The 24,647-nt window shown below is 33.4% G+C and overlaps 1 protein-coding gene across 2 annotated transcripts in view; it reads right to left on the bottom strand.

Annotated features, from left to right (window-relative positions):
• The window catches only part of Gabrg2 (gamma-aminobutyric acid type A receptor subunit gamma2), an 88,406-nt gene extending 64,887 nt beyond the window's left edge, over nucleotides 1–23,519 (bottom strand). Inside the window, exon 1 of one of the 2 annotated variants that reach the window (XM_034505741.2) lies at nucleotides 22,905–23,519. In XM_034505741.2, the coding sequence (XP_034361632.1) occupies nucleotides 22,905–23,008 (104 nt within the window). In that variant the 5' untranslated portion in view covers nucleotides 23,009–23,519. The remainder of the gene's footprint in view (nucleotides 1–22,904) is intronic. The other variant, XM_034505742.2, reaches the window with a different exon arrangement.
• Nucleotides 23,520–24,647: the final 1,128 nt, after the last annotated feature.

Below are 24,647 nucleotides of genomic sequence, written 5' to 3'. Positions count from 1 at the left end.
CCACATGGTAAGACTTTTATGGCTGAAGATACCACACATTTTGCTTACAATGTCTTGAGAAATCAATCTCAAACCAGCTGAGAAAATTCCTTCCCACTGGCTAGCTTTTATAGTGCTGAAAGGGGTTATGTATCTATTAAAGGAGAAAAGACATCAAGAGTCTTACCTATCACTGAGTGTTGCATAGTGCAAAATTGATCTGCCAGACAGGATAAGCCTAAAGGTACAACTAATGCACCTGTGGTTTTTGGTTACTCTTATAGGGTAACTACATGCTTTCTGATTGATTTGCAGTCTCTTCCTCCAGAAAGGTATTCATGCCTGGTACCATAATTCTGGCCCATTGCTCTGAAAGTCACAAAGGCTAGAGGGGAACCTGATGCTTTTATTTTCATAAATTGCCAAACTGTGTCCTAAAGATTATGTGTATACCCACAGACCTAGGCTGCTCACAACTTTGGTCAGAGAAGCTTCTTTTCCCAGTAACCAGTAATTAGTGCAGAGACTAAACTGGTCAACAAATTATAAGTGTTTGGCTGTGAGCACAACATATTTGTTAACAACCTTCCTCACCCCAATTCCCTGAGCCTCCTAAGAACAAGAAAACATCACAGAAGAAGAGATAAAAAGAATGTCAAAGCTGGAAAATGAGAAGGCATGCTGTGGAATGTGTTCTTCTGAAAATGCCACTGGTATGACAATCATGAATTCTCTATAGAGAAAGCAGTCATCCAAAATGTTAGTATAGATGGGGGACCATCTCAAGAAGCTCTGCACCTCTGAGGTGCTATTGTCCATTGATAATTGCTGGGGAAGGATGAATCATTGTTTGGTGATATCGCCACTGGTATGTTGTCTATGCTCTAGTAAATGGCCTCCTCGTATCTATGATCGTAAGATAAAATCTAATTAGATATTTTAAGCAATATCTTTTAGAATGAGAGAACATGAAAGGAGGAGGGGAATGGATGTATTGGTGGGGGTTCCATCATGAATAAAAAGTGAAAGGATGGTTGGATATGATCATGTATTATGGTATACATATATAAAATTCTCAAGCAATAATGCTTTTGGAAGAATGGAAGTGATATAAATATAACATATTCCTATATGAAATTATAAAACAAAACTTACAAAAAATAATAAAGTACATGGACAAAGATGATTAAGGCTTATCATTTATAAAGATTATGGGCGTCTTTTATCTGGGAACTAAATGGTCACAGAGGAGAAGAAACCCTGATTGAATTTAAAGATTTCTACAATAACATACCAAAGATAGCATTTTACATTTTGTATTTTAATGAGGATAGGAGCTTCAAGCAAACCTTCATTTTTAGAGAATACTGACTCTGACTCCGATAGGCTGGCAGTGTTTCAACCAGCTCTCCAAAGAAAGGATTCATTGCAGCCTTGACCAGCTCTCTGATAGAAAATTGCCTCTGGGTCTCAAAGCCTCATTTCACCAAAGCACTGCTAAGCACTGCCTAATGGAGTTCTAATCCTTTGACCCAGATCTTACTAGTGTGAGAGGGGAAGGCTTTCTAGCAGGAAAAATTCAAGTTGTTTAGTTTATGAAGAAAAGAATATGTTTGGTTCATCAAATGTAACCATGATAGTATATTAATACCATAAATACTCATGCAAAAGTATAGGTACCTTTTAAATCCCCATGCATCCTTCCATTTCAGATATATTGGTGGATTCTCTTTTTTTTGTAATATGAAAATATGATGCTTATTTTGTTATTTAATATGCGTATTTATAGAAACTTTCCATATTAACAAATGAGCATTCTAAGCACAATGGTACCATATTAATATTACTTTTACTGTCTAGCATATAGAATAAAAATTCAGTTAATATAAACATAAATATACTTAATTAGAAGGAGGGATGTTATACTGATTAGAACTAATAATTTTCCCAATGTCATCACTTTCCTATCAATTGCTGAAACAAAACTTAATTGGTTATTTAAAATAAATATATCAGTGGTAATTTTATTTCCATGCTTCAAAGTAGACATGAAGAGTTACAACAGAGAAATTAAGAGCCTATATTTGGGAGTCAGGAATATCTGGCTTGCCCTGTATGTTAATTTTTAATTTGTCACCTGAGATAGTTTGCTCAAACTTGGTAAATCAAAAGTTTTAAATGTTAAGCATGAGAGATTATCAGTGCTCATATTAAAATGTACAGAAATAAAATGATTATTTAGTATTCACAAATATCGATAAGGTGAGCAATGTTGGGTTAACATTATGTCTCAAAAACCTGTAACTAAAGTCTGACTCTGTAGATGCTGCTTCAAGGCATTTACCTAAGAGTACTTCAGAAGACCTAAAAACAGATGTTTTTCAGGAAGAAAAATAATGAGCCTCTATATTATAAATAAATAAGATTTAGCTTCTCCACAGCTCTCCCAGCTGAGATCTAAATTAAAGGGGATGATGCATGATCTGGGATCATTTCCAGATTTGTTTGAAAAAAAAATTAAGAAAACCATTTCACTAGTTCATGGTAAGCTATTTTTTTTCCTGGACTTTGGGGTGGGGCTCATGTATTTACAAATGAAATATGATAATGTCTAACCAATACATTAGGCATCTTGTAAAATTGCAAGCATGCCTGGGCACCAAGAGATTGGTAATGATTTAAGAAAACCCATTTAACAGTTGTATGGCTTGAAAGCAAACATAAACTTGAAATTCTAAGTTCAGGATACAATTAGAGTCCCCTGGAAATTACTTAGAGTTCATACTCTTTATGATGCCTTAAAAAAAAAACTTCTTTATAGAGGAAAAGAAATGAAGTAAAAATTATTCTTAAATTATCAAAAATTTTAAAGATAATTCACCTGAATGATGTATCTGTGGAACGTGCCCACAAACCTTCAGTCTTCTCATTTGTGAAAAGCTACAGTGGTTGTTATAAGGTCCTTTAATTAAGAATCATGGACTAGTAGCCTAAAGAGTCTCAGTGGATTTTCTAGAAATGCTGAACTCTAAGATCTAGCTACAGTCATAAGTGAGGCTCTTTTTATCATTGGAATTTCTTTAATAAGTTTTTATTCCTAATCTGCCATACTCATTTGATCGATTTCTCCATGTTGTAAATCACAGTATTCATTTTTCTTTTTTTTTCAGAATTATACATGGTTTGACCTAAGCCATAACTATAAACATTAACTCATTTTAAAAAAAAGGTGGGACTTGTAATAACAAAGTACAATTACATAACAGATTCTGAATATTTGATTTTTGATATATGTTTGAGATGTTTACTATCAAAAATTAAATACTTGTAACAAGGAGTTTTATATACTTATCTAGGTCATATCCTAGGGAGGGGGTTCCTATATTTCATTCACCCAGCATAAAAGAGCAGACAGACAAGAATTAAACTACATCTGTTGCTACAAATAACAAATAAGCTGTTATTTAAACCCATTCATATTCACTGTCTCATAAATGTACTCTATAGTTTTCTTCCTCTCATATAGGTAATGCATTCAGATAAAATAATAAAGGAAATATCATTTATTTTTATACTTAAATATGTTTAAACCACACATTCAAGTGTTGTTTATAAATCAGTGCACTAATGCTATGATGGCTCTGGTTGTCCATTTAATTTATAGACACAGTGATTTATATGCACAATATTGTGCATGCCATTATATATCCTCCAGGTCATAGATATCAGAAAAGTGACTACTTAGAATAATTAATATTAAAAAGTCTTATACATTGGAAGTTTGCTCTCATAATTTCATCTTTAGAGATGGAGAATTACTTCAGTCATACACACACTACCACAACTGGGTTTACAAAGCCTCTGGTAATTTGAATGGAGATATTTAATTGATCCACTGAGCCATATGGTTACCTACAAATAAAAGGTGGGTGTTGGTGGTTGCATACTTGTTTTTTAATCATATAAATAACAATAGCAACTGTAGATACTATAAAATATTCATAATGTTATAGAAAAAAACTTTTAAAACCTCAATGTGTCTCTCATTCATGTTTTAAACATGAATGCTCCCATAACTGCTATCTTCAGAAATCATTATACACATCCATAATTATCAGTAGGCACTTTGGTTTACCAAAACATAATATATATTCTATATGTTTCAAGGCTTTGAGAAAGAATTAAGATAAAAGAATCTTCTATTGCAGTGGTTCTCAAACTTCCTAGTGCCATGAACCTTTAATACAGTTTTTCATGATGTGGTTACCCTAAACCATAAAATTATTTTTGTTGCTGTTTTATAACTATAATTTTGCTATGTTATGAATTTTAACGTAAATACTTCTGTGTTCCAAACGTCTTACATGACCCAATGAAATGATCATTCAACCTCCCCAAAGGTGGCGACCCACAGATGAGAATGTCTATATGGGTAGTCATCAAACAGACAACAAAAATGATGGTCCCAGTTCATTTTCCCTTAGGAGGACAAATTAGTTTATAACTGAGCTCAGTGAACAATATAGAACCTTCAGCACAAAGTTAGTAAAGTTCAAACTTTATAAATTTGACACTGTTGACAACAATGATTTGATATGCCCTTGCTGGGGAATAACAACAAAGTTTGCAATTTAAGTTAAAGGATGTGATTGATGGTCTCATTCCAACTCATGTAGTGTTTGGAAAGCAACACTCTCATAGAAGCAAGACAGTTGAATTAACTAGAGGATATATCTGAAAAGGGAGGATTTAGTAGAAGATTCATGACTATGTGGCTAGAGGCATTGATATCATATGAGAGTGCAGCAGAAGCTGCACGTAATGCTGGGATCTTAGACTCTATCCTATTTTCTAGACTAACTGGAACTCTTGGAAGATATCTTGGCTTTCATGAATGGAGGAATCACGACAGCAGCAGTTTCCTTTGTAGACCCTTCAATAGTCTGTGCATTTGTCTGTTTCCTGGATGGATGTATAACTGTCTTTCATAGTCATTGTTAAGAAGGGTTCAATGGATAAAAGATGTACATGCATGTAGATCACTCTGAGAGCAGATCACCCATCTGGGAATAATTTTCTTCATTCATATATAGCTCAGTTCTTAGAATTATATGTGTATCTGCTAATAACTATGTCTGCTTGGCTCAATCAATTATCAAACACACAGTTCAGCACATAAAATTTAAAATAATATTTATTAACAGATATCACACATAAGTTTCATTAGCTGAAATGAAGCTTGACAAGTTTCAGGACCTTCAGATTAATTTGGAAAAAAGGAACACTAATAATCATAATGGCAGAGGCAGGCTAGACTTCAATGTGCATTGATACAGTTTTAAATTGTGAATTAAAGACTGCAGGTCCAGGCTGAACACAGCTGTTTATGACTGTATTCTTACCACTTGAGAATCCATGAACAAAGACTGCCATGACTATGAAGCAGTCCCAGAATGTGTAAGAATTTTAGGCTATATGGGTTACATAATGAAAACGATTCAAAAAAATATAAATGAAACAACACCACAAACGGGACTCTATGTCTCTTCCCTTTTTCCTACATACTATCAAACAAAAACATGCTTTAATCACGTGGTCACAAGCTGTGGACAACTCTCCTTTTTTTTTCCTCCCCTGTTTAAGTTCTTCAAAGAAATAAACATTTACAAAAGTTTTCTTTAAAAGAGAGGATGTTTACTTTCCAAACAGAGAAAGTCTGATGATGTGTTTCATGGAGGATGGTATAAAAAACCCAATATTTCCAGCTAGATGGTGAACTATGCTTAGGGTTTTACCTTAATTATTTAATCCTACATTATATTCCAAGTTATAATTAGCTTCCCACAACATGACTGCTTTACATAAATCAAATGAATATTGGAATATACGAGAAGGTGATAGAGTCAAGCTTGAAGGCAGTTTCTATACTCACAAAGATCAAAGACGTTCCATAGGCAAATAACAGTTAGTTAGTGTTCTAGGATTACTACCAAGATACATTTGCCCTGAGACATCTCTCTTATCAAGCTTTATTCTTATTTTTCTTTAACTCTTTCCCCCTAATCGTGTGATGACATGGAGTGTTTATGTTTAATACACTGGTAGGAGGAAATTAGTTTCCTATTATGTCTGTCATGGTCATCTGTACATCCTAGATTGCAGCCATTCCACCTGTAGTTTTATTGCAGAAAAATACACATTCTCATATCTTCTTAAATTCGTGTATAAGGACATCCAGAGACTCATTACTCTGTTGATTCATAGACAGAAATGAATATAACCCAAATTGACAGTAGAATTGTTTCATAAAATGTGGCATGTTCATGTAATGAAGTGCTGGATGTCAATGAAGTTAGAAAGGTGTGGGTATATGCAACAAAATAAACTAAAAAAAAATAGAAGTCTAAATAAAATATGATGCACATACAAACATATACATAAAATGTGAGGTAAAGTTTAATGGCAGAATAAAGTAATTGCAATGTTAACATGAGGACAGCAGTTTGTTGGAGGCAAGAGAGAGAAGAAAGATTTGCAAATAGATGAAGATATTTACTGAACTTTGGTCCATATTTTCTTTCCAGAGTTGGTTAAGACATAAGTTGTTTTCTTCTTTATGCAATACACAATATCTATTTTCACTTTGTGCACTTATTTACATTTCATTTCACAAAAGACAGCTTAAAATAACCAAATTAACCACAAAATTTAGACACTAAAAAAATAGACTGCTATTAGGTATTTCTGACCTCAATAGAATTTTTTTCAAAATCATCAAGTACCTAGCATTTGCTAAGATGTCCATTTAACATCATTTAAAAATATTGATTGGATCAATAATAACATGTGTTATTTGTAAAATTTGTTAAAAATCTATAAGTTAATTTTCCCTTAATAGTTTTATAAAACAATTACAGGCAATAAATATGCAGATGAACTTCCTGTTACATTCTATTTCCTATCAGCCACTCTTCTTTTCATTAAATGCCAACCACTCCTCTGTGTGAATATACAAGTGATGTACTTGAGGTACACTAGAAGTAGGTTTTAGGTCCCAACATCATGAGTTCAAGACCACAACATGCAATAAAATATAACGTCATCTCAACTATGAAGGTTCTCTCATAGGATGGAAATAAAAAGTAGTATTAAACAGGGTTAGGAAGAAATACAAATGGATAATAACTGAATCGGCATAATTTTACTTATCGATTTATTTATTAGAAAAAAAGCAATGTTTTTGTTTAGAAAACTGAGAAAATACTATTTTTGACAAGTATGCTGGGGATAAAACCTAGTGTTTTCTTTAAGCTAAGCCATCAAACATCTTATCAATTCAGCTATACCCCATCCTTACAATCTGAATTCTTTATTCTGTTCCAGCAGTAGAAATCAAAAATAAATTCTAACAATAATGATATGCAAAATATACAATTTAATGTCATCATGGAATGTGATTATATGTACCACCAAGAATTAGTTCAAAGAAGAAATAATTTATATTTCTTTATATGTGCTAACTATTATACTTCAGATTTCATAATGCTACTTCTTCTACAACAATTTTTCAAATAGAGTCTAGACAATTTAATTTTAATCCTGCATGTGGAAATTATGTAAAGGTCTTTAGAAAACTACAAATGTTAAACAAAAATTTTTTTAATTGGTGACTTAACGATTCAAAGATGAAGTCAAAACGATGACATTCAAGTGATTGTGAAGTGTGGAAAAAGTAAGAGCCATTGAAAAAGAATAAACAGTTTCTTGGATACCCCTTCTTAAACTTTTTAAACCTCTTTGTGTTTACTTTTGATGTAAATAATAATTTAGTATTTTTGTTATGCAACTCAAAATACACTGTCAATCAAAAATCACTGGCTTTAATATTTGTGTCCTACTAAGACAGTCTTTATTTAACCTAAATCTTTCAAATCATTCTGAGAAAACAAACAACTTGAAATGTCATGTATGCATAGTATCAAAAGACATTAAAAAGATATACAGAAAGCTGTTCTGTTTTTAATATTCTTTCAGCATATATAACCATATTTGGTAAAGTCTCAGTTGTCTGTAATTGGCATTCAACTATTGTTTCCAGTTTCCTAATCTAGTTTGTAAAGAGAGCAATAACAAGATCATCTGTTCTGATAGATAAAAAATTATGTAATAAAAGCATAGTAACATTGTTCTGGTTTTATTGCAATTACTTTGTAGCTAGCTGTCTTCTATTATGAAAAGTGACACTCATTTTTAGTTTTTTAACATTTTTAAATGAATATACTGAGATTATAAAATTACACTGAACTAATAGCACTTGAGATTTTAAAAAAATCCAGTAAACAATGGGGTGAAGAGATGGTTCAGTGATTATGAGGAAATAGTACTCTTCCAGAAGACCTGACTCAGATCCCACCACTCACATTAGTTAGCTCACAACAGTCTGTAACTCCCAGGTCCAAGGAACCCTATACCTCTGGCATCTATGTCACCTGTACTCACACGAAAATGCACACACATATACACACACTCATGCATGTACACACATGCACGCATGCATGCACTGCATGGGCTGTAATTAAAATGAAATAAACCTAAAGTATAGAAATTCACATTCAATATGTAAATTGCCACATGTCATTTAGTTGCTGCGAAATCATGTGAGTGGCTGAATTTCAAAAGTGATGTTTTGTAGGTTTAGATTTTCTCATCCTTCAGTTAATCAGCTTTGGTTTGCGACTCATATGCAAGACACAGCTGTAGGTAGACAAAGAAAGTGGTAGATGTGGTGCTGGTATCAAACACCTCTATTTTTATTTGTGGAGACAAACACTTGAAAACGTAGAGAATGACAACACTTAACATGAAAGACAATCCTCTGTCATTCTTTTAGAGTGTGACTAATCTGTCTCCCAGTGCAACTAACTTGACATTAAGGTTAAATCTACTGAAGCGCCTCTTCCTATTTTAAAGCTCAATATTTTGTGACAAAGATGAGTATTTTCTTCCAGAACAAATACTATTTCAAGCAATGGAAAATACTTTTTGTTTTCTCTTGTATCAAAAATAAAAAGGAGCTGGAGAGATGGCTCAGCAGTTGAAAGTATTTGGCTGCTCTTCCAAAGGTCCTGAATTCAGTTCCCAGAAAGCACACGGTGACTCACAACCATCTGTAACAGGACCTGATGCCCTCTCCTGGTGTCTGAGGACAACTACAGTGAACTCATATACATAAAATGAATAAATAAATCAAAAAAGAAAGAAAAAAAAGTTAATTGTCATAGTTGTCCAGTTATTTCAAACACATTTATTTATAGTAGTTATAAAAGTATCTCTCTGTATATTGAACTAATCTGTTAATATAATCCTACATGTATACCAGCACAAATTTTATGCGTTTATAACAGAAAGATAGATGCACAGGACAATCTGTGCATTCTTTCAAATAGTCTGTGTGACAACGGTGAAACTGTCTCAGGTCTAGTGATGTCAGAAGGTCACTGAAAGTAGGTTTAAAAGAGAAGGTTGTTATGCTTTTTTTTCATATAACATATATGCATATATCTAGATATGTAGTTAAATGCACCAAATTCAAAGGCATTCAAACAAGATTTTATTGATGTCCCCCAACCAAAATCTATGAAGTACTGTCATACTGTCTCGAACTGTGCATATACCTAATAAATACTAGCTTAAAGTGCTGTATTTCTAGGTGATTTATATTTTACAAGTTTAGATGAATTTCAAAGAATAACATTTGCCTTTTTATTTTATTTGGGTTTATGGGATTATAACAGTGAATATTTTATTATTGACATAGTATGCTGGTTTTGTAACTTTGTTAGACATTTTAAGTATTTATTTTTGGTGGATAGATAGTGCATTATATTTCTTCTTATTCTTGTATGCAGGTTAATTTTAGCTGTGTTAACACAGACCCCTGTTCTCAGCAAAAACAAGAGAGAATTTGTATCAGCTAAATATGAGAGATAGTCTCCCAAGAACACAAGGTCCCCAGTTAACCTGTTCTACTGTGGAAATGGCTATAGAAGTTAAATTTAAACATGTTTTAAGACACCATGTTGATTTCATTAGAAAATAAAAAAAAATTATATTATGAAAAGGTGGTTTTTAAAAATAATTTATACATTAATGAATTAATAACTTTCACCTTGTCATAAGATTAGAACCACTTAGTCATTCCAAATTAATGCTATTGTTTAGATAAAAACAGAAGAATATCATAAATTGGAGCATTTGAAAATACTTTGGTAAGAATGTCAGATGAGCAAGTGGCAGCAAGACAGGGGAATCTGTCATCAGCTTCAGATTATATTGGATGATATTCTTAGCTTTGAGGTATATAGAAGCCAGTGGCCTGCTGAATCACCACACTCTGGACCTTTTTCACTTGCAGTTAAGAGGCAGTGGACAATTGATAACAACTAAGAGAACTGAAGATGCCTATAAAAAAATTGAATCTGGATTTTAAAAAAATTACTTCTTGCCCAAATCACAAACTTTTAATAAGTCAGTCTTCAGCATAGGTGAATCTTAATACTGCTAACTTTAGTCCACACTAATTAATTGTACAGGTAACAAATTAAAACATATCTACTAATCCTCTCCATGACAATTTTTTAGAATGTTTGAATCAATCAATAATACAGAATTTAATTATTATATGAGAAATTTCTCACCAATTTTCTATGCTATAATTTTATCATGTAAAACTAAATTTGTATGAATATATCAGTAAATATACAAAGAGATACTTTTATAACTACTATAAATAGTTGTATTTGAAATAACTGGACTATTATGACAATGTGATTCTTGACCTTGAGATTTCTGAGACAGGAAGAATCCAACAGTTAATAAGTTAATTGTCAAGTGATTGAAAATTGGTGTGTGAACTACCAAATTCATCCTTCTCCAAAAGATATGCACATATCTTCCTTAAGAATGAGACTGTTAACCTGAAATATTCTTACCAAACCAAAGCCTCTACTTGTGCTACAGTTTGAATTTATACTATAGCTGTAAGCCTGGGCTCTAAGAAATAGTTTCTGGCTTCCAAAATTTTTTCTTTTGAGTTTCTACGTTTGGTTATGGCGGATCAAACATCTGTATTTTTTTAGTATTTAAATTATGTCAAAATCCTATTTCCTTAAGGTCCTTGTATTTATTTGCTCTTAACTCAAACCATTCTAATCATAAGTATGATGTTTACTTAATCCCATAATAATGTCAACTTCTCTTAATTAAAATAATCACTATGACTTCTTATTCATTATCCAGAATGATTTTTCCTGATCATCCCATGAAAAGTTAAATTCCCATAATTTTGTTTTTAATCATATTACAAACCTTATTTGGTTTGTTTTTAACAGATATTGTAATGTTAAAGTGTCATTAGTGTGTGTGTGTGTACATGTGTGTATTTTTCTTTTATTTTTTACTGTTGTTTTATTGTTTATCTCTTTCCTGTCTTCCTTCTTACTGCAAGGCTGGTGTGCATTTGTGTGTGTGTGTGTGTGTGTGTGTGTGTGTGTGTGTGTGTATGTGTGTGTCCCAAACCATCTGTCTGTGTCTGTGTCTGTGTCTGTGTCTGTGTCTGTGTCTGTGTCTGTGTCTGTGTCTGTGTGTGTTTCCGTGATATGTTGAGAATAAAATAGGACCAAGCAATTCTAGGAGTGCAGTGAATATTCACTAAAGACAAAGAAACCAAGACATGGAATTATGGAATGGATTTATCTACTTCAATTTCCACTTTTGTTTCACAATCACCTGAGCACTTAGGAGCTCAGGAGTGATACATATATGGCCATGTCAACCAAGGGAACATGAATGGAAGTTTGTAAATGTAGTTGTATAAAAATGACTGAGGATAAAATATATCTCAGTTATATAACTTTTTGGAGTCAGGAAAAATAAGTGAAAAAGGTCAGTAAATAAGTATACCATTGGCTGAGTAAAGTTTTAAACATAGGCTTATAATAATATCATATGTAATATAACACTATATTTTAAAGGCATGTTTTTATTCTACAATATTAGTACCACAAGAACAAGTGCTTACCTTACTTAGCTCTGTTCTTTAGCATCCATCATAGTTATAGGAACAGAGCCTATACAACATCTTTAAAGTTAATAGAAAAGCAGGATGTCATGTTTTGAATCCCCTAAATAGGCTTGAATCTTTTATTTTCACCAACTTTCTGCCTAAAATACATTTGAAACTTTTTGATGTACTCCACTGAGACTTAAATATCTGCTAAAAGTTGGGGAAATTTCTCAAAATCAGAAGTCAAAGAGAATTAATTGAATGAGGCGCTCTCTCATTCCTTGTGCATCAGCAAGGATGTCTTTGATGCTTGTTCACCAGAAAAATTGTACTGCAGGTGCGAACAATGAGTTTCTGGAGGAAATTCTTTTAAGAATCTGGGAAACTGTAAATGACCTACTTGCTGGAGAATCACCTGGAGAACCTTCAAAAACTGATATAGATATTTTCAGAAATATTTGAATGCTACATATTTGTGATTTTATGGCATTGCTATTTTTTGGTATATATTTAATACTATAAATTCTCTCTCTTTGTCTCTCTGTCTCTCTCTTTTTCACGTGTGTGTGTGTGTGTGTGTGTGTGTGTGTGTGTTGACTTGCAGTGTGACTGGGAAGCTTTACTCCTTTCCTCAAGGTTGACATTTTATTAATTTTTGTTTGCAAAATTAAAAATTAGTTTTGTGAATATTATTTGACTTAATACCTCCATCATAAAGCATGAGATATAAAAGAAGTATGTAAACAACTCTTAAATTCTGACATAACTCATGAATATTTCACGTGAAATGGCTCAAAGAAAATGAGAAGTAGATAATAAGCTCATAATCAGCAAGTTTGGAGAAAAATAAAAAATGAACTTGGTGTTTAAGGGCATCGAATTGCATTCTGTGTGGAATACAAAACATTCTGTCATAGAGCAGAACCCTCTCATTGGAAGGATACCATGCTCATCTCAGATTTTCAGTTCTATAGGACTGTGAGAAACAATTTTCCTTTCGTGTATTTTAGCCAAAACCTATGATATTTTATATAGTAGTCCCAGCAGACTATGACAACACCTTTCTTTGGAACACTGTCACATGTCAGGATTTGCTGGGGTAACTAACCTCCAGCATAAAGCACTAGTGATTGAAAGTAGATTACTTAGTGCATTTGGATATCTGTAGAACATCATATATCTTCGAGACTCTGAGCTATCAGTGCTCACCTAAGCTGCTCATATATGTGTTTCTGTGGAAATTTGAGAAAGACATGTCTATTTTATCATGCTAACTTTGGATAATTGATTATATAGACACATGAATTTTGCAAACGGTTACGATCTAAAGCTGTGAAATTTGCAGTGACTTTCACTGTTGTACACTGGAAAACTCTTCCACTAAATTATTGTAGTGTTACCACACAGATTTTTTTTTTTGCATCTAAAAACTTTCATCAAGAGAAATTAAATCATAGTCTCAAAAATAATTATATAATAATGTAGATGGCAACATTATCCCATAAACTCCAATGCAGATACACCATGAAGATGACTAGCTATATTAAAACTCAACATTAAAATGATTTTATGATACATGTGTCATCATTGCACCTCAAATTATTGTGCTGAAGAATAAAATTGGCATAAAAGAAAATGTATAAACACTTAATTTTATTATTACTAATTGTAAAAGTTAAAATCTCTGACAAATTATATTAAAATGCTATCAATAAAAAACTAATCTAAGTAAACATTAAATCCTGAAAAAATTACTGATTTAATTAGTTTTATATTGAACATGTAAGCTTAGGGAGTTTTTGTCACAAAGGAATTGGTAACATTTAAAAAATTGTATAAAAGCAAAAAGGAAAAGGGGGCATGGGATAGGGGTTTTCTAGGGAGGGGAAATGGGGAAAGGGGATGGCATCTGAAATGTAAATAAAATACCCAATTAAAAAAACTCAAAAAAAAAAAAAAAAAAAAAAGGAATTGGAAGGAAGGAAACATGTGTCAGAAAGGTATTTTTGGTGCTGTTGCAGTAACCTAGGTGACAGATGATTTCCCCCTGCTATGATGACATCAATGAGGCACAAAAATATTGGAGAGTTATTCATGATCATGAATAGCAAAATATAAGCTTGTATTTTTATCTTTCCTAGTACACTCTAACCATTATATGTGTATATTCTAACAAAAACAAACTTGACTATCAAGATAGACAAACCAAGTGTGTCCTCAATAATGACTTTATTAATTTTGCTTAATGAATGCATGTCAGTAGTTTGATACCATACAATGGAAAATAAATATATCTCTAGAATCATTTAGGGATCTTATGTTCAGGGAGGAGTCCCACGACATGATACACATTCTTATTAGATCTTTACCCACATCATTAGAGATAGCCCCTGGTTCACAGAAATTATGTACTTAAAGTGCAGATATTCTAGAAATTACAGACTTCTTTGCAAATTAATTACCTCACTCCAGTTAAAAGAAGAAAATTTATAAAATATAAAAATCAAAGTAATTAGAAAAATTTAATAATGTACATCTTGCATGCCCACAAAATTTAGAGTTAGGAAGGGGAGACTGGATTACTGTGGTAGAGAAAAACATTTAAGAAAGAACAAAGACACAGGAAATGGTCCTGCAGTAGTAGCAGCAGTAATGGGCACAATTAGAGCCTTCAATCACTGCTCAAAGTAAACATATGAGGGATGATCACCTTCTTTCTTAGTAATTGCCTAACTACAAATGAATGTCTGACTAAATACAATTCAGTAGTTGGTCCTCTAAAGACTTTTTCATACCTTAGAATGTACTTCAAGAATAAATTTTGTTTATTCTTGAAGAGTGAACATAGAAAGAAAATGGGGTGAGAAAGCACTTAATTTATTAACATGAATACTAGCCTTCACTTTTACCAAAATATTCTATATTAGAAATGCTAAACTTTCATAAAATTAAAATAAAAGCTGCTGATACAGTAAAAATTCCTTGTGTGTACTCATATAACACACACTTCGTTTTTCACTTAAAATATGAATGCCTCCATCCCTGTAGTTTTGGTTTTGTTATATCCAAATGATCTTGCTTTAATACTTCTGGAGTTGGCTATAGAATACATTTGACATGCATACTTAAGATGATCATGGTATATGCTATGACTGTATTTGACCATTATATTGAAATAACAAAGATTAAAAGAAGATATATCAGTTGGAAATAATATGTATATATATATATATATTCTTTAAAATATACATATTTGAAATTTAAGTTTGCAGACATTGATAAAGTACTTATTTCTCCTTTAATATAACATATGTATTATATATAAGTAATATATGTATATATATATATATATATATATATATTTCCAGTTATATAACTAAAAGTCTCTTTTTATATTAATATGCCATACTGTCTGTTATATACTATAGTTATATATTATTTTGATATATTTTAAATTATATAACATATATAACACAACACACACTAAATTTTTGCAAATTTAGTTATGCCAAGTCAGTGCCATAGAGACCAGGATGGCTTTAATCACTGGCCTTTGCTTTCATTGTTGTTCTGTTTTGGGTTTGTCTGTTAACTAGTTATTTTCTAAATACTAAGAAGACATTTCAAAAAAATGTATACTTCTCTTTTTCAAATATTTACCCCATTAATTTATAATTTTGTTATATTATAAATGATTGCTTCAGAAGTATACTTAAAACTGTGAGGAACAATTTAAAAAAAGAGTGCCATCATATTAAAACTGTTTAACTAGATGGTTATATTTGAATTCCAAATGTTTGTGAGTCTCAGGTTCTTTGTTCTGTGTTTTCCTAGAACTAGAATTCCACTCTGCCCTATTACAGCAGCATCCACTACACAAGCATCTCTTGTAATACCATTTATCTGGTTAAAGTTTAATAATTATTTCTATACATGCCTGGTCATAACTTATATCTGCATGCAATAGACTGAAAACTCAGAATATCAAGAACAGATCTTCTGGCCTATCTGTTCTATAGTTCATACTTAGCTAATATAGTAAGTCTAAATCAAATACTGTCCCTTTAATAACTAAAGAAAATTGCTCTACAAATTTTTGCTTTTAGTTTTGATGTAAGGTCTTTCTATTTTGCCATGCTGTCCTGAAATTCACCATGTAGACCAGACTGGCCTTGAACTCAGAGACTCTCTAGTGCCTTGGCCTTATGAGTGCTGGAATTGAAGGAATGAACCACCATACTAGACTAATTTATATCAAATTTTGTGTATAGGATGTTTAACATCTATGTATTTTAAACATATTTTCAAAAGCAACTTATGAAAATGACTGATACTTACTAAACAACAAAAAGACCATTTATCATTTATTTTTCCCTAACACAAGTATATATTAAATATCTACAAGCTATATTTAGCGGTATTTTTGAGACACTTTACCTAAATTTGCCTCAATAAATTACAGAATACTTTCTATTTGGCCTACTACATAGACTTTTTTCTGTAACTGAACTTGTTTTCATTGAAGGGTTTCAATTACTACCAAGGATCCTTGCTTTTAAAAAACATCCCTTGTTTTGCCCACTGCTATGTTATTTTCTGTTCTTATGGTTTTCTTTATGAATGGGTGGAGAGTGTAATGTCAATGTTACTTATTTTCCATTTGCATGGTACTTTATCTATGCACAGCTGTACAATGATCTTATAATAATATATAATTATTACTGTGTTTATATTACTTATATATACTACAAGGATTAATATGATTTGAAGTTAAATTTTATTTTTACCATAAACCAGTAATATGGAACTTAAAAGGGCCTTTTTTGTGTTTTCTTTTAAAGGATATTCGTCCTCCAGTATGTGGAAATAATGAGAAGGAAAAAACTCTCCCAGGAATGTGATGTAAAGAGGCCTCTTGGGTTTCAAAGCAATCAATGTGATTTCTTGTACTAAGAGTAACTTTCAGGTCACTGTACCTGAACAGACCACAGTCTGTACAATAGTAATGTAACAACGGGTATCCTGTTCCTCACTAAAGCTCATATTTAAGGCTCTTTAATCTGCTTTCTTCTTGGTTATGATAGGTCTTTGAAGAAGAAAGCAGTAACTTTCTATTCTAACTAACAAGTCTGTTGATGGTCTAAGAACATTGCTATAAACATTCTAGTAAGACAGTAACATATCAGCAATTCCTAGAACTTCTTTTTTTTTTTCTAGAAATAAAAATGTTTGTGTCTTGCTATTGAGAAATCCCATAGCAATATAATTAAGTAACCTCTAGCATGATGGTGGTAATTAAAAGTCAAAATCACATTCTTTAATATTTACATATTTGAAATTTAAGTTTGCAGACATTGATAAAGCACTATTATTTCTTTTTTAATATTCGGTATTATTGTCAGCTTCAACTTTACATCTTTCACTTTTCTAAGACTTTTTTGTAAGGACATTGAAGAATGACACTGAGAAAAATTTTCTGTGGGTTTGCTCAAAAAAAAAAAAAAAGAGTTTTTAAATGCTGATGACATTCCATAGTAGTTCCTGCATAGTCAAAGAATTGAAAATTAAGCTATAAAAGTAAGCTTACAGATACATGACCATAAAAAATATTTTTCCAAGTACAAATTATAATTTGAGATCTAAGTTGTTGTTTTTAGTATGTTCTTAAGTACATAAAGCTACTGGATACCATGATGTGTCTAAGTCTGTCTGTCTAGAGACTACAGTGTGATTTCATTTAATGACAGTATATTCGGTAAATGCTAAGATCCCAAGAAATCCTCCCAAATGTTTGGTAAATGTTTTAATTTATCCAAGGGCCATTTTGACCTAATATATGTCTTCTAGAATCTGTTAAAAACCGATATAGTAGAATTGCGCTTTATTGAAATGACACATACGTGTGATTTTCCAGAAACGACTTTACCAAATTGATCACAGAAGACTGCTTAGAAGTTCTAACTTCACTGTCTGGTAGGTCAAGCAGTACGGTTGTCAAAAAAATAATTTGTGATTTCAATTTAGACAACTACTCCATGATTTTGTTCCACATGGATGCCAAGAGAAAAAAAGATCATCTCACTGGAGAAGTGGCTCGATTATAGTGAGTGTTTACTATTTCTATGTTCTAGAGCCAATTCCCAGCTGGGTAATTAAAGAAAAACAAGACATATTCAAAGTCAGCGATAACATAGACATACTTTAAATTGACTTCTGTCATGTTTGTAAGTATAGTGAGCCTTATATATGTGTGCCAGTTATGTGTAATCATCTCTATGATCTGGTGAAATAGTAATTGCCCACAGGCATGAAACACTAGATAACTGAATTATAACAGATGAAGTGGTTTGCTGAAGATACAAAAAAATCAGAAGTAACAATATGAGACTGTATGTGGGTTCATATAGAAAGATACGTGTGCATAATGATACGTAAACACAATACATGTGCACAGTAAGTGCAAAAGCATGTGTGCGCATATAAAATAACTGGCTGTATTTTACATCAGCTGCTATTACCTGTGGTGTTATTGATTTCAATTACCTGTCGTCTGTTCTTGTAAGCTATGCTAGTTTGACAAAATTGATGGTGCTTAAATTTTTAGGCATCTATGTTTCACAAACTAAGATGCTATAACCAACAAGGAACTATGGGCCTGGTAGCACAATACAAACAGCAGGACCAATGTCCCTACAACCAGCATTGACTTCCTTTTAAGAGTGAAAATTATAAAACACCCAAACAGGTTTTTACCACTAAATTTTCTGTGAATTAATTACTTTAAGTTGAATACAAAATGAATGAAAGATAATCAAAAGGAATTTGTGCAGTTAATTATTTAAATGAAAACCTAATTTTTAAACTGGTGTGGAGCACAGACTATAAACCAACCTAGAGTCCGTGTATGAACAACACATTAATTAAAGACAAAACAAAACAACAAACCAAAAAGTTTTGAAATTCCAGCCTGCTATCCAGTTGTTTGATTTATGGTGTAGATGGAGAAATAATTCTTGGAAAATCTGAGTCATGCATGCATCCTCATTTTTTACCCTTTCATGTGAATGCTTAATGCAGACTAATTGGAATCCTGTGTCAACAACCAAAACAATTACACGTGCTTATGAAAAGCAAAAGTAATTTTCAAGATAAAACAAGGTGAAGAATTTGTAAAGATGTAGAGTAACAAGCTTGCCAATGAAGATGAACTCTGTAAACAAGTTGGATTAAGTTGAAAAAGCAGAGTATTTCCTTTATGTTTATAGTTATGGCTCGCAAACGTTAAAATCTGCATAAGGCATAATTATGGCATAAAAAACTTTCACAGTTTTCAATGTTTCATAAGAGTATTTTATTCATCAACAGCTAAGGACAGAAAATAAAATGCAAACATTAAATGATATTCAATAAACATGTTTGAATGTGACAAAAAAGAATTAAAAGAGGTCATAATTTGAGACTGAGCAAAGAGGCAATACATGGAATAGCTTGGAAGGTATAATAGAGAGGAGAAACATTGAATTATGCTGCAACCCAAAATTAAATACAGTAAAAACCTTAAAACTATTATTAAAACTTAAAAATAAAATTGATTGTAAACAGTTCAATCTAACTTGTTTCTGACCAATCTAATTCTTTGAACATAATTATCTATCATCCCAAATATAGTATAAGATAATTTTTGATAATCAAAATGTCTTCCTTTATATAAAAATTTCTTCCTATACTCATTTATTTCTGATGTATTTTATATGTTTATATCTTTTAAAACTGGAACAAAATGAAGTTATATTAAAATAATCTACCAAATTTTTAAAATTTGTCTTAAACAAACTTGTTAATATGTATATTTGAGGTATGTAGAATTTGGGTCTATACTAACATAGACATTTACATAGGTACATATGCAAAAAATTTTCAAGAAGTTTTTACACATGACACAAACATAGTAAAATCTTTCATGGTTTTCATGTGCTATTCACATGCAATTAGAATGTTTATGGATATGGCACTGATTTCACATGCCAGATGAATAAAATTGTAGGAAACAAATTATCTACAAACATTAACTGTGAAAATAAGTACACTTTTCTAAAAGGGCGAACTAAAGGCCTATTTCTTTAAAGGAAGCTCTGAGAACGTGTTAAAATTAACATTCTTAGACTTCACTCAGACCTCATGACTCAGAACCATCATCCAGTGTGTGGTTTAGGAATTTCCATTTTAGTAAGTCCCCCAGTGATTCTCACAAGTTGTAAACAAGATACATGGAAGTTGAGCAAATTTATGTTTGCTAAATTCTCACTCTACGGAAAGGCATAGCTTCTAATATGCTCATTCTGTTGCTTTGCTTTAAGATTTATTTTGCTTTGATATAGACACAACCTAGTGAGTTTAGTCATTTAATAGAAAAAAAAGCTTATTTTGAGATTTATAAAAAACGTTCATTAAATATTTCTTTTCTTCTCTTACAATGCTCAGTATTTTTCTCCTGCTACTGCTTACAACATTGACTCTTAGAATCCTATTTTTTTGTTCAATATTATCGTAACCACCCTCATCAACCACTGACAAAGTTTAGAGATCAAAGCTTCAGTTTTTCATACTTAGCCATTCAGATTATTTATGGAACTAGAGCAAATTAAACTCCGACCACGTACACTGCACCAAACTACAGTGGTTACTTCCTCTATCCTTACTGTGAGGATACAAAAAGCATCTGTCTGAAATTCTCATAACACATAAATCCCACCATTTAAAAGTTTGTTAAAGCCCGATTAAGACAATCTTATCATTGCAATATGTAACATCAAGTTTCAGTTTTTAGATGATACTGAATTCAAAAACTGGAGTTGTTAGAGAGAAAAAAAACTATCTGAAGTGCTATTGCATCACACATTATAATAAAGTAATATTTTTGGATTAAAATGGAATGTTTAGAGGTGAAATACATAAAAATATACTCAGGCAGTTACAAATTATTTATCAAAATGAATGGGAATAAGAAAAGCAGATACATCCCCCACCCCTGGTTTGGTCTAGATTTTATTCCACAGGTTTCATGGGTTGAAGAAATACAGGGAAGGTTGGCCCAATTTATTGATGCTCTGATTCACAAAACAAAGTTTTCTAACTTTCATAAAATGTGTAGCAGGAAAATGTGTGATGATTTTGAATAGAAAACATTTTAATGGTTTTTACTACGGTTTGTGACTTACAATATTTTTCCCAGTAAGTGTTTCTCTCCTCATCTGGGAAAATTTCTTCAAGCTGTAGTTCTTAACGAAACTGTCTACTACCCTCAGTGTTTATTGTCAAGGAAAAAGGAAGGAAAGTGGGGAAGGGTGAGAGCTAAGCACATGCTAACTGCCTTAATTGAGAAAGTGAAGCTTCTACTTTTTGTTTTGCTTGACTCTCCTCTGTGTCTAAAATCAACATGTTCTATCCTCAATACTAGAGTAAGAAGGACAGAAAACCGTGTAGATATCTGCAACAAAGCAGAAAAGTAGTAAAACCATAACCCCTTCACCTTTCATTATCATCATCATCATCACCATCATCATCATCATCATCATCACCACCACAACTACTACATCAACTTCCAAGGAAACTTTGGAGTAGTTCCTTGATATTTTCCATAGATTTTTTTTTTATCAGAGATGGGGGAGGTCACAACCATAGGAGTAGTTTGTACAGTAGTTTGTCTCAAAATGGACAAATTCAGAAAGTGCGAATACAGAAGTGCATGCCACAGAAAGTGTGGACTTCTAGGCTGCTGTTAGTTCTGGTTGGAAACTGTAATTTGGTGAGGGCTACTTCCATGGATAGAAACATGATGCACTGTGCTTGGAGATATTCTACCCTCATAGGCTTAGTTCAGGGAAGTACTTAATAATCTAGAGGACACACATTTCTTGGGAGCACTCATGTTCAGGAATTTGACAGGTTCTCCTCCCCACTTTTGTTTGTGCAGGAAGACTGTAAATCACTCGTGCATGCTTCACAATTTAGGCATTGCATTCTTTTGGGTGAGCATGTTTGCAAGATTGCAGCCAGGCCAACTCTGCTCCAGCTATATTTCCTAAACATTCATTTAACTATATTCACTACCTCATATGCAGTAGTCCCCCTCCCATCTGAAGGTAGGAGTAGCATTATTCCAGTGCCGGGTCCCCAGGCTTCTCTGCTGTATCTTGGCCCGCTGGCCTGACTACATGAATGTCCTTTGTAGATTAAGGGTTGCTGTGTGGTTTGACAAGCCTCTTTCCATAGGGCCCTTAGCTGGACCGCTGTCCTTGGTGCTGAATCGTGTTTGCCCATCTGGGATTCAGCTACCGGGTCAATGGAGCTGGATAGAAAACCTGGCTGACTGAAAGCTCAGGTGCAGGACCAAAGAAGACTGTAGTGTATGATAGAAACAGCTCTGTCCCCGCCCCCATTCCTCCCTCACACAGACCACGCTTGTGTTCGCCAGGATCCTATTTGTAATTTTCTCTTCCAGACCCCCACCCAAATGCCTTCAATATGGCTTCAAATGCCGGCGTGTGCAAGCACAGCCCACTTCATATCAGATTGCAGCAAATTCAAAATCTATTCCCCAGAACACGGAGTCTATGAAATGAGCTTTAGCGTTTTGAAACAAAACACAAACAAATAAAACCTAGTTCATTAACAAATAAACCAATATGTCCTTCCTCTCTCTCCTGTCTCTCTCCTACCCTATATAGTCACTCTTCCCTAAATTATAGAGCTTAAATCCCAAAAGAGTGTCTCAAATCTGGGTGGTCTCCCTCCTTCAACAACCTTATCTCTCCCCCACATCTCTCTAGAGCCAAACGACGCTGAAAACGGCCCATCTTACCCTGGGTAGAGCGATAGCAGGAGCAGAATCCACAGCGTCATTTTCTGTGAAAATACAGGAGAGTAGACTGTGCTTCCAATGCTCCATGTATTTGGCGAACTCATCGCTTTTTTTCCTCTCGCCTCTCGCCTCTGGGTTGCAGAAGAATCCCTCCCCTTTGTATTATTATTATGCTGATGATTTGATGCTGGCTCCCCCCACCTGCCTCTAGTAGGTCCCGTCACTCAGGAGATGTATTGCTACCAGCTTCAAAATTAATATTCAGGGGGCAGAAATAAAGATCAGTACAAACGCTAGCAGATACCATCAAAGCGTCAGCTCAGGCAGCAGCTTCCAAGTCTGGGAGGATAATAGAATTGAGGCAGGGGGATGGTACATGCAGAAAGGCAAATGAGAGAAACAGAAAGTCGCTCACATTCATGCCCTGTGCACTCACAGGAATTCCCAGGGGTCCGTCCTTTTAGGTTGTTTATCTGTTTGCTCTTTTTTCATTTCTTTCATTTCTTTCTTTTTAGATAGGGCTGTGCTCTCTTTGTCTGGTTCTGTTGTGTGTTTGATTAAAAGAAATAGGAAAAAAAAATTACTCACTAGAGGCTTTGCCTGATTAACTCACACGGATTAACTGTGAGGTCAAAGTGGAAGAGATGTGAGGATGCAGGAAGAGTTAACACATGCGTGAATTCTTGCCAGCACTATTTAACCCTTTCCTGTAGCACATACTACGATTTCCATTCATTGGATAAAAAGAGATGCTTTAGTACTCCTAGGAACAGAGTCACTAGAGACAGGGTTTGTTTTGCTCTATTTGAGAACAATCTTGTAAACTTAAATCACAATTGCAGTGTCTGGGGGAGGGGCAACAAGCAGGGAGAAAGAAGTAGCTGTGCTTGGAAAACCATCCTGAGGGAAGGGTTTGGTGAATTTAAGTAGAAGGAAAGCAGAAAACTGATAGACCAAGGCATGGTGAAAATCAATCTGATGGAATGCTGATTAACACAGGTCTGTGGAGATAGGTGCTTAACCAAGATCACGAAATAGGGCCCTGGTTAGCTTGTGCCTGTATGTACCAGTGGGCAAAACAGTGGGAGATTTAGCAATGGGAGACAATTCTGTCTGTTTATTCTGTAATCTCTGAACTTCGGGGTTTTTTTTTTTAATTTTAATTTTACATGTTTTGGAATCAGTATTGGAAATTCCTGCATTAACACACTTCTTTCTTGATCAAGTGAGCCACTGAGACATAGGAAAACTCTTCTTATTCCAACCTAGTTAAGCAGTCATGGAGGAAGTCCATGCTCTTATATCCTGGGATAGGGAGTGATAAAGTACTTCCCACTTTCTGAAGAATCAGCATCTCATATGCAAGATGTTCATTAAAAAGTGCAGGGGAGGCAATTGTCTCACCATTTTTTTTTTTTTAAACCGCCAGTGTACCATCTCTAAACCAAAACCTTATCTGAAAAAAAGATCATGCTATATGAACGGCATTTGAGCAAGAAGTCCAAGAAATGGGAATTGAACAAGAGATAATAGGATCCCAGTTCCATCCTTACCTTCAAAATTACACCTTCAGACCCGAGGGGAAAAACATTATTGGCTTCTGTCAATGACATTGGCCCAGGAGATTGCTTCTGGTAGATATGTCAAGGAAACCTGCATGACAGTATCCTTAAACACAATTATTTCATTGTACTGCACAGGACAAAATTCAATTAAAACAACAGCAGCATTTACATGAGGTCA

This window comes from Arvicanthis niloticus, chromosome 6 (genome assembly GCF_011762505.2).
Source record: "Arvicanthis niloticus isolate mArvNil1 chromosome 6, mArvNil1.pat.X, whole genome shotgun sequence".
In the NCBI taxonomy this organism is placed as follows: Eukaryota; Metazoa; Chordata; class Mammalia; order Rodentia; family Muridae; genus Arvicanthis; species Arvicanthis niloticus.
Note: the sequence above shows the minus strand (reverse complement) of the source record. Positions and strands in the feature narration are given on the sequence as shown.